At 38.5% G+C, this 13,569-nt stretch overlaps 2 protein-coding genes across 6 annotated transcripts in view; one reads left to right on the plus strand and one right to left on the minus strand.

Moving 5' to 3' along the window:
* Positions 1–13,569, minus strand: part of LOC137027745 (uncharacterized) — a 37,703-nt gene that overhangs the window by 14,217 nt on the left and 9,917 nt on the right. The window contains exons 1-2 of one of the 5 annotated variants that reach the window (XR_010896083.1): positions 12,468–12,869; positions 12,018–12,170 (exon numbers count right to left, since the gene is read on the minus strand). The exons of 3 other annotated variants lie outside the window; for them this stretch is intronic. The gene's annotated coding sequence lies outside the window, so the exon portion shown is untranslated. Of the gene's footprint in view, positions 1–12,017; positions 12,870–13,569 lie in introns of those variants that run through there. One more of the 5 variants, XR_010896082.1, reaches the window with a different exon arrangement.
* On the plus strand, positions 9,822–12,024 carry si:dkey-172o19.2 (nuclear factor interleukin-3-regulated protein). Its single transcript, XM_067396162.1, has 2 exons — positions 9,822–10,130; positions 10,932–12,024. The coding sequence occupies exon 2, from the start codon at positions 10,936–10,938 to the stop codon at positions 11,917–11,919; it is 984 nt and encodes a 327-aa protein (XP_067252263.1). The 5' UTR covers positions 9,822–10,130; positions 10,932–10,935; the 3' UTR covers positions 11,920–12,024.

Here is a 13,569-nt window from a genome sequence, read left to right on the forward strand (position 1 = left end):
AGAGCCTCAAAAACACTCAAGAATATTATTACAGTTTGACCTGTTGCCATGGCAACAATATTTCAAATATCAAAAATCCTGTCATAGGTCTACATCTGCTGTGTATTGACATTACACTGATGAAGTTTGAAGCAAATCAGGTAAAAATAAGAGGGTGATCTCAAAACATTTCAAAAAGTGATACACTTCCTGCTGCCAGTTGGTGGCGCTATAACTTTGACTCACAATAGTCACATCCATGTGATCAGACTCCTATAACGAACACACTCGTGAAGTTTCATAAAGATCAATATATGTATTAAGACGTTATAACACATTTCCTGTTTCCTTTTTCTCGCCATAAATTCGTTGCCTCGCCACGGCCAAACCGTTCGAGATATCAAAAATCCCCTGGCAATTTTTAATCATCAGTGTCTTGACTTCATGCTGACCGAGTTTGGTGGCGATCGGATTAATCGTCTAGGAGGAGTATATCAAATTCCAGAGCATGCGTTTTTCAAACAACCCTTAATAGCTGACTTCCTGTTGGCGTGGTGTTTAACTTAGAGCGCGAAAGTTGTTCGGCCCGATGAGGTCTATATGTGTACCGAGTTTCATACTAATACGTGCAAGCATGTTTAATATATGGACCAAATTTTCAGACTTTTTTCAAGGGGGCGCTGTCGAGCCCCCCTGCCACGCCCGGGTACCAGCCTCTCCGGCGTCCTAATGGCCGCGGATTCCAATGTGTGTGCCAATTTTCAAGAGTTTTTGAGCATGTTAAGGCCCCCAAAAAGCCCCGGAAGACGAAAAAAAAAAAAAAAAAAAAATCCTTAGAAGAACAAGAGGGCCCTGCGCGAATTTTCGCTTGGGCCCTAATAATCCTTAGAAGAACAAGAGGGCCCTGCGCGCTTAATTCGCTTGGGCCCTAATTATAAAGAAAAAATTATATAGTTTTGGTTGATTGTTAATTGATAATTATACGGTTTGTCATTTCACAAATGAAAGGTTAAGTTGAGTGCATTCCATCCTCCTGCCTTTCAGTTCTGACTCAGGTTGTTTTTCTAACCAGTCAGATTGTTTTTGCTTAGCAGACCATTAAAAATCCACCTAAAAATTATATTTGTAACTCCTCCTTCATTTTATTAACCATATTGTTTCATTGCTTTAAGTCCGAAGGCCTTAGGTCTGAGGTTTAGTGACTGAACAGATTTATATGTTCATTCATTATGACTTTGCTCCTTAGTACTCTTTTCTGTTTAATTTTCTATTACAGATTAAATAGTTCTGATCACGTTTAGGTTTGTAGAGAGCACTTCACCTGTTGTGTAACTGCTTGAAATAGCACAAGAAGCAAGGGGAAAAGGTTATAAGTGCTTAAAGTGTGGAAATAAACATAAACACACACTTCCAAAGGGATTTCCCCCAGATTTCCCACGGACGTTTCTCTTTCGTCTACACCACACACACACACACACACACACACACACACACATATATATATATATATATATACTGCCCTCCAAAAGTTTGATACATAAGTATTATGATATTAGATTAGTTAGTTAGTTAGTTAGAAAACTTTAATGTCCTCAGAGAGGCAATTTGTTTTACAGTACAGACATATTGACACATAATTCACAACACAAACATTATCCACATACACAATATCAAAAAAAAAAAAAAAAATCATACCCCTCCCTATACATTATTTAATTGGGTTATTGCCATGGGAATAAATGAGTTTTTTGCTCGGTTAGTTCTAACCTTAGGGTATCTATATCTACGACCAGAAGGGAGACGTTTAAACTCCACTGAAAGTGGATTGGTTGTATCCATGCAAACCTTGTCTGCCTTCTGTACCAATCTCGTCAGATATAGTTGGTACAGGTCTACCTGTTGTTTACCAATGATTCTTCCACACGTTTTAACAATCTTCCCCAATTTGTTCCTGTGGGTGATTTTTGAATGTCCATACCAACATACAATACAGTAAGAGAGAATACTCTCAATAAAAGACTTATAAAAAAGGGACAACATTTTGTTATCAACATTAAAATAATTAAGTTTTCTAAGAAAATATAAACGTTGTTGACCCTTTTTAAAAACGGCATCAGCACACTGATCCCAGGATAATTTGCAGTCAATGATAAGACCGAGATATTTATACTCCGTCACCATCTCTATCTCCTCTCCTTTTATCAGAGTTGGAGTGGGTGAGGGAGCCCCATGTCTAAAATCAAAAACCAACTCTTTGGTCTTGGTCGTATTCAAATGCAACTGGGAGGCTTCACACCAGTCAACGAATTCATGCAACACTGGACCGTGCTCAGTTTCATCTCGCTCCAATAGACTAATCACAGCAGTATCATCTGCAAATTTAATTATATAACGTCCAGGATAACTACTGCGACAAGAGTCAGTGTACAATATATATAATAGTGGTGACCCTTACTCTTTGTGGCCGCCCACTCAGGAAGTCCAAGATCCATTTAATTAGTGTTGAGTTTAGTTGGAAATTGTCTCTAAGTCTGTTTGCTAAAATTTGTGGATGGATTGTATTGAATGCTGATGAAAAATCTGCAAATAAAATGCGAGCATGTGTTTTACAACCCTCCAGGTGTGTATACAGATAATTTAAAAGCACTAAAATAGCATCGTCTGTCCCCCTCCCAAGTCTATAAGCAAATTGTAGAGGGTCAAGAGCATGTCTACAGGAATTCATGATGTGTGTTTTAATGATCTGCTCAAGTGATTTAACTAAAAGAGAGGTGAGGGCAATAGGCCTGTAATCCTTGGATGAGGATGGATGGGAGACTTTGGGAAGGGGGTTCACAACTGCTGTTTTCCAAAGCAGTGGAACCAGCTGGGTGTCCATTGAACGTTGAAAGAGGGAACAGAAAATACCACTTAATATATAAATCCTTATCATTTTTTTGTTGCAAATACATTACAGTAACTTGACATTATCATTGAAGGCCAGCAATAATAATTTTCATTTTGATTACATAATAATGGCAATATATACATGTCAAAGTCAGACATGCCCCTTTGCCAGCTGTGATGCCTGGTTACTGGTTTAAACTTGGCCCAGGTTTGTAAAAGATTTTTGGGTCAGCACACCTTAATAGCTTCAACAATTGATTGCCAATTAAGTTTAGAATACAATGAACTAATGGTGTATATTTTGATGCATTGAAAATTTAATTTTTGTATAAACTGTTTATGTAATAAAACATTTTTTCATAGTTTGTGTTGTCCCTTATCAGTGCAAATTTATCACAAATTAAAAAGGATTCATGCCAATTTTGTCCAAAACCCCACTTTTCTAGGGCGTTTCCAAACTTTTGGAGGGCAGTGTGTATATATATATATATATATATATATATATATATATATATATATATATATATATATATATATATATATATATATATTATATATATATAATGATACAGAAAGCAATTGTTGGTAGTTAGAATGGTCTTTTTTTTTTAAGATTTATTTTTGGTGTTTTTGCATTTATTATGATAGGACTGTGTTTAGACAGGAAGCGAAGTGGGAGAGAGAGAGGGGGACAGGATCGGGAAAGGACCACGAGCCGGGGATGACCCATGAGGCCATCGGCGCCGACAGTTAGAATGGCCTTTTGCGTTGTAGAAATTACTTCTCAAGTAAGATGTCTGGTAAGAAAAGAGTAAATATATCTATTATATTTTATATGGTATATGCATCTATATGTTTCATGTATGTATATTCAAAATAGGCCTATTGTCCTCAGGTATCCTATAGTCTGATATTTTTTATTTTCTTAGTTAAGCAGACTGAAAAGTTGAGCAGATAGCAGTTGTTATGCCTTTATCTCGTTATTGTTGTCATCTATCATTTTCACTTCTCCTTTTTGTTTCATGGAAACAGATATAACTTTACACATTAGCGAAAATGCCACAACAATCTAACCTAAGCCAGGAAGTTAACCAGCACTAAAAGTGTCTGAGAACAGCATTAGGTGTAAAAAAAAAAGACTGGTGTGTTAGCATGTATATGGTGCAAAGAATGACATATTTATCAGATAACTACACTGAGGACATCTATAATGTTTAATTTTATTCTGATAAATACCAGATAAATGGATGGTTAACGGAAATAACACCTCTATGTTTTAGGCCGACTCAATACTGTTCACCTACTGCTCCATCTAGTGGCCTCCAAAGACACTGCAGCTAAATTAGCATCCATTCACCTGCTGCAAGACCATATAAAAGGGCCCAAATGAAGATGCTCATCTTCCTCATTTCATATCATGACCTGTCTCATTTCAAATCAAAGGATTTCCCTCATGGTGGCCCCTATGTGCGTGCTATCAAAACTCGATGGGCAGCGCTGAAGGCGTGTAGGAGTTTTGACAGCACGTACGCGTGTGTGTGTGAGATAACACGTCTCAAGTCCTATCAAGCTCATCTATTTTTACATGTGGCCCCTCTCAGATGGAGAGTGGTTTGCGAGATGAGAGGAGAGCCAGACCTGCAGAGCCGTTGTGACCGGATGACCAGGTTGCTATTGGCAATGCTCCATTACAGTTTAACTGTTGGCCCATGCCTGTCAAACCGCAGCTCAGTGCTCATATCTCGCTCTCAAAGCCTCACCGCATGCGGTTCCACAGGTGCTGATGGAGGCCTACTAAAGGGTCTGTCGATGCCCATTATCAAGCACTGGAAATGATCTCAATATCAATCAGAACAAAGTAAATATATTTAGATTGTACATATGTGGCCTTGTGGGAAATCATGAGAGTGAAAAATGGTATTGTACTAGTCGTGTGTTATATTTATGTGCGAGTACAGTAGTTTAAAGCTCAGATATGTATTAATGCGCAACATTAATGGTTAGGAGCCATGAAAAATCTGCAGAATATCTTATTTTGACAATTATGTACACTACAAGTCTAAAGTTTGTGAAAATTTGTGTTTGGGAATTTGTGTTTGTGATGTAAAGGCTTGAAATTAGTTTTGTAGACAAAAATATAAATCACGGGCATCAATTTCATCAATATCAATTTCAGTATAGCACTGAAGTGCAATGTTCAGAGATGAAATCTAGAGAAAGGCCGGCAACTTTAAATAAGTTCAAATAAAAGACATTTTGACTCATATAATCCTTATTTTATATAAAATATAAGATTTATCATTTGTTTGTTATATAATTTCCAGACTTTCACTAGTGTGATGTTATAGTTTTGATGAATTTAATAGCATCCAAACATCACATTCATGTAGCCCATGTGACTTTTGTGCATTTTGTTTGATAGTTGCTGAAAAAGGGTGTCAATCACTCATAGAGGTCAAAGGTCAAAAGAAATCGTACAAAAGTTTGGTTGTCGGTACAAAAGTGTTTTTGAAAGAAGTCTCACCATGGCTATATTTATTTAATCAAAAATAGCAAAAACAGTAATGTTTTAAAAAAATTTTGCAATTTAAAATAGCTATTTTAATATTTAATTTGTTCCTGTGATGCAAAGCTGAATTTTCAGCATCGTTACTCCAGTCTTCAGTGTCATCCTTCAGAAATCATTCCAATATGCTGATTTGTCGCTCAAGAAACATTTATGATTACTATCAATGTTGAAAACAGTTGTTCTGCTTATTTTGGAGACACTGTGATACAGTTCTTTCAGGATTCTTTAATGAATAGAAAGTTCAAAAGAACAGCATTTATTCAAAACAGACTCTTTTTTTAACATTATAAATGTCTTTACTGTCACTTTTGATCAATTTAATGCATCCTTGCTGAATAAGTAGGGGTGTAACGATTTATCGCAGTACAATATTTCGCGATGCAAAAATGTTACGATATGCATCGTAGAGTGATGGCGATGCTTTTACAATATGACGGCAGTCTAATCTTATTGGTTGAGCTGCCAACGTGACCTACTCTGCGAGGTGGGAGTGATGCTGCGTTCCAGGCAGGTTTTTGAGCCCGTAAGTCACAACTTTAAATCACGACTCACGACTTTGTAGCGTTCCAGGAAAGTCACGCCAAACTGCTTAAAGTGTAAATGGCAGACCGTAGGGGGCTTATGCTCATTAACAATTATTTCTATCGCCAAAGGTGCTTACTCCTTGCTTATACGAGGGAAACAGAGGAGGAAAACGGCGCTTAAGGCAAGAGAAGCTGTCATACCTCTTATTTTACGTTATTTTACCGTGCACTTGCATTTAACGCATCCGTAGGGGCTGCCATTGATGTTTCGCGGGCTATGTGACGTCAGAACCCGTAACTGGGAGTATATAGATCTAGTACGAGTTTACGGGTGGGAAGTCACGGCTTTGACTGTTGTTCCAGTGCACTTTCACGGGTAGAAGGTTGGAAAAACACGGGTTACGGGTTGCCTGGAACGCGGCATGAGAGAAGCCGGTTGTCACCGCATATAAATGGTGTGTCTCAATCAGCTCTCTAGTTCTAATGTTTCGGGCACACATTGAATCTTGCAAGCAGGTTTACACGTTTCTCGCGTCAGTCTCTTGCTTGGCTTTCCTTTACCGCAGTGACACAGCTGTGCTCACAGAAAAGCAAAAGATGCTTGCGATGCTTTGCTTTAAGAAGTTCAGCGGGGCCGTTCACATAACTTGGGTAAAGTTGGTTTTATATTCGCACATTCGGACTTCTGATAAATTCAGACTTTCCAATAAATGTGCAATAAATGAATGTTTGCGAATTTTAAGCAGCGACATTATATTGACAACCAACGATTGTCAACTTACAACCTTTTTCACAGCTGATCAAAATAGGCAAGTATTGTTTTAATAGCATATTTACTTGTGATTGTCCAATGTAGTGTGATTAACAAGGCTATTGAATACGGATGTCCGAATGTGCGAATATAAAACCAACTTTACCCAAGTGTTCACATATTGCGTCTTTTCCGCGTGCAAGTCAGTTATTTCAAATGTAGGCGCCCCAGACAGCAACATAGTGTGGCCCAGATCCGGCCCACATCTGGTACATGTGGTTTACACACGGACCAGATGTGGGCCGGATCTGGCCCGACAATATGTTGCTGTCAGGGGCACTCATAATGGGATCAACGCGGTCGCGACGCGCATCCGGTGCGTTTTCCAGGCGCATCGAGATGAACAATTCTCAACTTCTCAGAATGCCGCAAGCGCACCGCAGGTCGTGTGACAAGAATCGACCGATCAGCTATGGCCTTTCCGTAACAAAACATCAAAAGCTCAGCCGAACAGCTGATCATTGCTGTACAGGCCTACAGGGTATATCTTATCTCCATAAATATACCTAGTAGTAAAGCTAATGCAAGGGCTAGAAATCATTTATCCTTTGCAGAAACGTCCCGATCCTCTTGGAGAGCGCAGTTCATGGTTGCACAGCAACGACCGAAGCCACGGGAGCGCAAGTGCTTTGGAAAGAAGGAGAAGCGGTGCGGCTGCACCTTCCACACATTTTTATACGCGATATGTGAACGGCCCCTATTCATGTTAAATTTAACATTCTTTTTCAGTGACAGACAGACCTATTCAGCGGTTGATTTGAATACAGAAGGTTTTTATTAAACCTTGAAATGTGATCTTGTATGTACAACAAGGAAAATTATTGAAATTTGTTAATGTTTTTTGATTAAATCTTGTTTGAATTTCAGTTTCATTTTGTTCAAAATATCGTGATACGTATCGTATTGTGAACTCCATAACGAGATACGTACCATATCGTGAACTGAGCGTATCGTTACACCCCTATGAATAAGTATTAATTTCTTTAAAAAAATCTTATTGACCCCATACTTTTAAACGTATATAGCTATGCCAGGCAGGCTCTATAAAAGTCTGTATCAGCTCTTTTCCAAATTTTAAACATCTCTTGCATTACTTTTCATTGAGAATCCTTTACTTAAAACACATACGAATACAGGTTTATCATGATGGATACCTTTCTTGTGAAAAAGCCTCAGATCTTACTTGAAGAAGTCTCAGCATCACCATTTCCAGGGCCTTTCCAGCCACCCTAAACAATTATTTGAACTACTTATGCTATAGAATGAAAAGCGCACAGAAAACGTCAAGACTCCAAAAGGCCCAACATCTAATGTAAAATATCAGCAAAATCATTTGTATTCTGGGAAGTGAGTAGGTGGCTATGAATGAGGTTTGCGGGGTATACCCCAGACTACTGCTCTGCAGACGCTGCTTTGGTTTCTGTTCCGACGAACGAGTCAAAAACGGGAGAGGGGCTAGTTAAAATGAGGTCGTTGTGAGGAGAAAACACTGACAACTCAGAGACAGGAAGTGGTTTGAATTCATTTGAGAAAGAAACAGGGGGTGACTGAAGTTACTGTACAGACAAACAATGCAGCTGATCTGTATGCAAAAGGTGACAGCCCTGACAGTACAAACTTCATCTCGCGAAGGCTACGGCGAGCGTTCGTCCTCGTTTACACGTGCACTTGCAGCATACCAGAATATTTTGTGTACATTTTCAACTAAGACATCGATTACCTGGTTGAACTGGGACGTTTATGCACGCATGTGACTATGCACACCGCGTGAGGGGGCTGCGTGCGGTAAACAAAACAGTACATCTGAACTAAGGGTTATGTCCCACGTTAAAACATTTGAGTTCTGTGGAGCTTTGAGGTGGCGTTATGAGTCACCAGGCACCAGAAGAAGAAAAATCACAGAGAGATCCAACAGCTATTCGATGAGTCAACGGTACACAACAACAGGTAGGCCTATGTCACCCCTCACAACCACTGCGACCCCAAGCCCTGAGAATGATCCAACATGCGTTTAACACTCCAACAACATCTTGTGCTTGAGTGAATTATGTACGCCCAATTTTCATCTTGAAAACACAAACTGTCTTCAAATGTCAAATGTGGCTTATTCTTCAAACCTTGTAACCACAAATGATGCATAGCACTAATTAACTCTCATAAGTTAAATAAAGGCAAAACGTGCATCGAATATCTCTTTTTTTTTTTGCAGCTTTTTCAGAGTGATGTCAACCTAATGGTGGTTGGAAGTGGAGCTGCGGCAAGTCGAACTTCAGAAAGTTGCTGTAACCCTGTGGCGCAAGCTTCAAACCGGCATTATGTTTCACACAGACACAGATTTAGTCATAATCTAGAACACAAAAACATTTTCTGTGGAAATTTGGAAGGACAGTCCCAGATGACAACCGTAAACTCTGCAAAACCCTCTATTTTTTCACGCAAGTCATTCTCAGTAATCTGTTCTTTTTAACCACAAGAAACAATGTTTTACATGATCTTACCATCAAGAGTTTCAGTTTTTATTGAGCTTCAACTTCTTTGTTTGACTGACATTCTAACCCTTTCTGAAGAATTTGGTTTACTAAGAAGTGAAGAATACTTGCGTATACAAAGCAGAATATAATAAATAAATAAATACACAACAACGCACATATGCCCATACAAGCACGCTATTTGAATTGTGAAGTAAGGCCTCAACATGAATATCGGCTTTATATGCACAGACATCCAGACTGACAGGCTAGTGACATAGTCTAATTAATGTGCCATCTTTGGTTGAAGTGCAGGACTCTTACATAATAGTGCATCCATGACATAAAAAATAAAAAAAAATACATTTAAATAAAATGTAAATTAAAATCCATGACTTTAAAAATAAATAATATTGAAAAAATAATCTGTTATGACCAGATAATGGTGAATGATATATGTAATTCAATAAACAAAAAAAGTTTTAGTTTCGATCTGAATGGAGAGAACTAAACAATAATTGGGAAAAATGCAAAATGTAAACATAGAAATGTATAATGTAAACAAAATATCAAAATGATGAGTGTGCCAGCAATAATTTTTTTTTTTTTTTTCATTCTTTTAAAAGTAGAACAAACAAAAGAGTGAGTCATAACTTAAGCCACTGGTTTGAGATACTTGTTTGCAAGTCCCCGCCTCCATATCTAAGGAAGGAAGATGTGGTCCTCACCTACTACTCATGCAATAGGCATGTGTGTGCATATCACATGTGCCACCTTGTCTGTTATTGGTTGGTGACTCTTTGAATGTTTCCAGCCAAAGAGTTTTACTTTTAAGCTCATGTCCTTTAATTCATTTACACTTTCTAGCATCATTCCTGTGGCAACAGCGTAAGGTAAGGTAAAGCGAATGTTTCTCACCACGGTTCTTTTCAGTTACTGTATTTGTATTCTGTACGCAGACTTAAAAATATTGAATTCATTAAATAATAGAAATGTCAGTCATGCAGTAATTTAATTCTAGATTGTTGCAGGAAGCAGAGGCAGTTTTCATATTCACCAAACCAAAATATATTGCTTTAGAAAATAAGATTAGTCACAAAATGAATAGTCGCTATTTGATGCTGTCAATTTTGCAGATATGCAATGGTTTCAAATGACCTATAAACAGTCTTCCTTTTAGCAAAGTAAAAAATAAAGATCTTTATCCATGGTTAACCCTCACCAAAATTGGTCTTATCAAGGTTGTATGCATCAGATCATTAATACAGCATGATGCATTTCTCAGAAACTACGTATATCATTATTTTGAACATTTAAATGCATGATTTGCCCAGTATGTTTCCTTGGTAGGCTAACAAACTTCTCATGTCTATATTTATCCTCTTTCTAACAGGAAACTGCAGTATGTACACTAATAAGTGATAATGAATTAAGTTGCATTGTATAATGCAGGCGTATTCTTATACGGAAGAGGGAAAATCAGCTTTTGAAGTCATACAGCAAAACCAATTATTGTTATTCTATTGTTCTCTAAACAAAAAAAAAAAAAAAAAAATATATATATATATATATATATATATATATATATATATATATATATATATATATATATATATACATACACTTTTTTTTTTTTGCTAAAGTATTGGATTGAAACTGGGGCCTTCTGATCATCAAGCTCTTTGTCTTTCCAGAACAATGAGCACCATAAGAAGTCCCGAGCATCTAGCAGACACTTGTCTTCCCTCCTCCACGGGCGAGATCTCGACAAGCAAAGATGAACCTGGAAGTCTAAGCAGGCTTCTGCCCCTCACTGGCTCATCTTCACTGGCACGACGACTGTTTCACCTCCAGTCGTATCGCAACCCACTCGTACCCAGTAGACGACGTAAACGCGAGATGACCCCTGCTGAGAAAAAGGATGCATCGTATTGGGTCAAGCGGCGGAAGAATAACGAGGCTGCCAAGCGTTCCCGCGAGAAGCGACGACTCAACGACTTCATGCTGGAGGGACAGCTTCTGGCGCTGAGTGAGGAGAACGCCCAACTCAGGGCAGAGGTGCTGAGTTTGCAGTATCACATGGGAATTGGGCGAGGTCTGGACGTCAATCATCCCGTGATGCCATTCCACTATCCTGTTGCGTCCCATCTCAAGCCTTCCCTGTGGGGTTTGGGTACCGGTGCCACTGCTCTTTCAGCAAAAGTTCCAGAGCGGTACCCCTCTTGGCCACAGCATAGCTCTTCTCCATTCATCTCACCTTTGAGGGTGCCTCCTAAAAGTGCCGACCTACCTTCGCAGGTTAGCCACTTAGACGCTGACCGAGTAGAGTCAGATACAGCATCTCACCCGCAGGTCTCTTCCAGCAATGACCCACCGAGCCACCCACAACTGTTTCCGGCCCAGAGAGCACCTGCAGCCTCACCGCCCCCTCCTCAGCTGCTGCCCGGGTTGAGCCACTCTGCCACCCAGCACAACAACCAGATGTTACCTTGGGACTTGTCGTCTTTGCGTCCATCTCCCCTTCATCCCAACTGGCCGTTGTCCTTGCCTCTGTCACTACGAGACACAGACGGATCTCGTAATGGAGGAAGGTCCCTCTGGAACTTCAACAGCAGGTACAGCATGCTGTCTGCTGAGATCTCAGGACAGCTCAGAAGAATATTTTGCCCGGAGAACTCTTAATCAGCAATAATGCTGCCTGAACAGTAATTTTATTACGATTATAAACTGCTAAAGGGATCATTCACCCAAAAATGAACATTCTGTCAACATTTACTCACCCTCGTCCTTCCAAACTTGTATGAATCTCTTTCATCTGTTTGAAAATTGTCTCAGTGTTCAAATGGGGTCAAATCAGTGCTGTTGTTTTTTGGACCCCATTGACTTTCATTGTATAGACAAAAACAGTCCTTCAAAGTATTTTCTTTTGTGTTCTGCAGAAGAAAGAAGTCAGGTTAAGAACAGCATGGGTGAACTATCCCTTTAAGGCATTAGCTGTGCTTAATGTAGTGATGGGCAAGCCAACTCCTCTATATACGGCCTGCCCAACGATAGACATAACTTGAAATGTTAATTCTGCAAATATCTGGATTGCAATTAAAAGTAATTAATCCTTTGCTTAATCCTCTTGGTTATTTGCTTATTGCATATAACTCTGATTCAAGTTTGGGACTCTCCTCTATATATTCTCACAGCCATATAATTTATTGGAAATTATTAAAAGTATTTACCTTGCTTGTGTGACATACCAGTTCCAACTGATTATGACACTGAAAACAACCTTTCATTGAAGCCGTTATGCAATAGTGATGTTCCACGTAAAGGAAAAACAGAATAATGAGAAAAAAAAATTACGTGGCTACCGCAACACAGACAGTAACAGCAAAACTAAAAATGGTTTCATTTGCTGCTCATCGCTGAACTTTCAACTATTTCATATTAATTAGTAGAATGTGTAATGAGAACAACTATGCTAATCATTATGTAGTTAATTCTTAATTTATTCTCTACAAATAAATATGGGGTAGGCTACATGTAAAGTAAATTATTAAAGTGATCATGATTAAATATGAAGCATGGTCACAATGTAGATGGTTTTAGGCTGGGGTAAATTTGTCTGATATCTGATTGAACTCAGGCTTGACAAACCGCATGTTCACACTTCTGGTGTGTGGATGTACATGTACTTGAGTGTGTGAAGTAGAATAAAGACAAATTTACAGGCGTAAATAGACCAGTTCAGCTCAATAGAGTATTTAATTTAAAGTATTTGGTATGATCTCATCTTATTTTCTTTGCCTATGGTGTAAAAGTCTCTCGCTATATAATAATAATAATAATAATAAATATATATATGGATCTGACTTCAAATTTTGAATATAGTGAAGAATTTATATATTACACGGTAAAAAATATAACGATAATTGAGGTACCATTTGGTTTTCCTCAGATCAACACAGTGGCCAAAAGTTTTGGCGGTATATTTTTGAAGGTGCCTCTATCCTACTTGTGTAATCAAGGAACTTCTACAGGCCTATAACTGCCTAAAATCCACAAGCTCTTGAGGAAACTTTTTAGAGAAGAGCTTTTTCAAACGATGTCTAGATGTTCTCCAATAGGATCTACCACTGTTACGATATGAGGAAATGGTGATCAAAAACATTATCTTATTGATAACTGAGATTTTTTCGCATATGTAAAAGAAAAACGTTAGCATTTAAGTTAATAACTAGCATTAGCCTAAATAGCATGCACTGAGGTGCAATTAATCTAACGTTATAAACACCACAGAAAACTTGACTTCACTATACCATTATCAAGATCACGTTCAAG

Source organism: Chanodichthys erythropterus, chromosome 10, assembly GCF_024489055.1.
Source record: "Chanodichthys erythropterus isolate Z2021 chromosome 10, ASM2448905v1, whole genome shotgun sequence".
Classification (NCBI taxonomy): Eukaryota; Metazoa; Chordata; class Actinopteri; order Cypriniformes; family Xenocyprididae; genus Chanodichthys; species Chanodichthys erythropterus.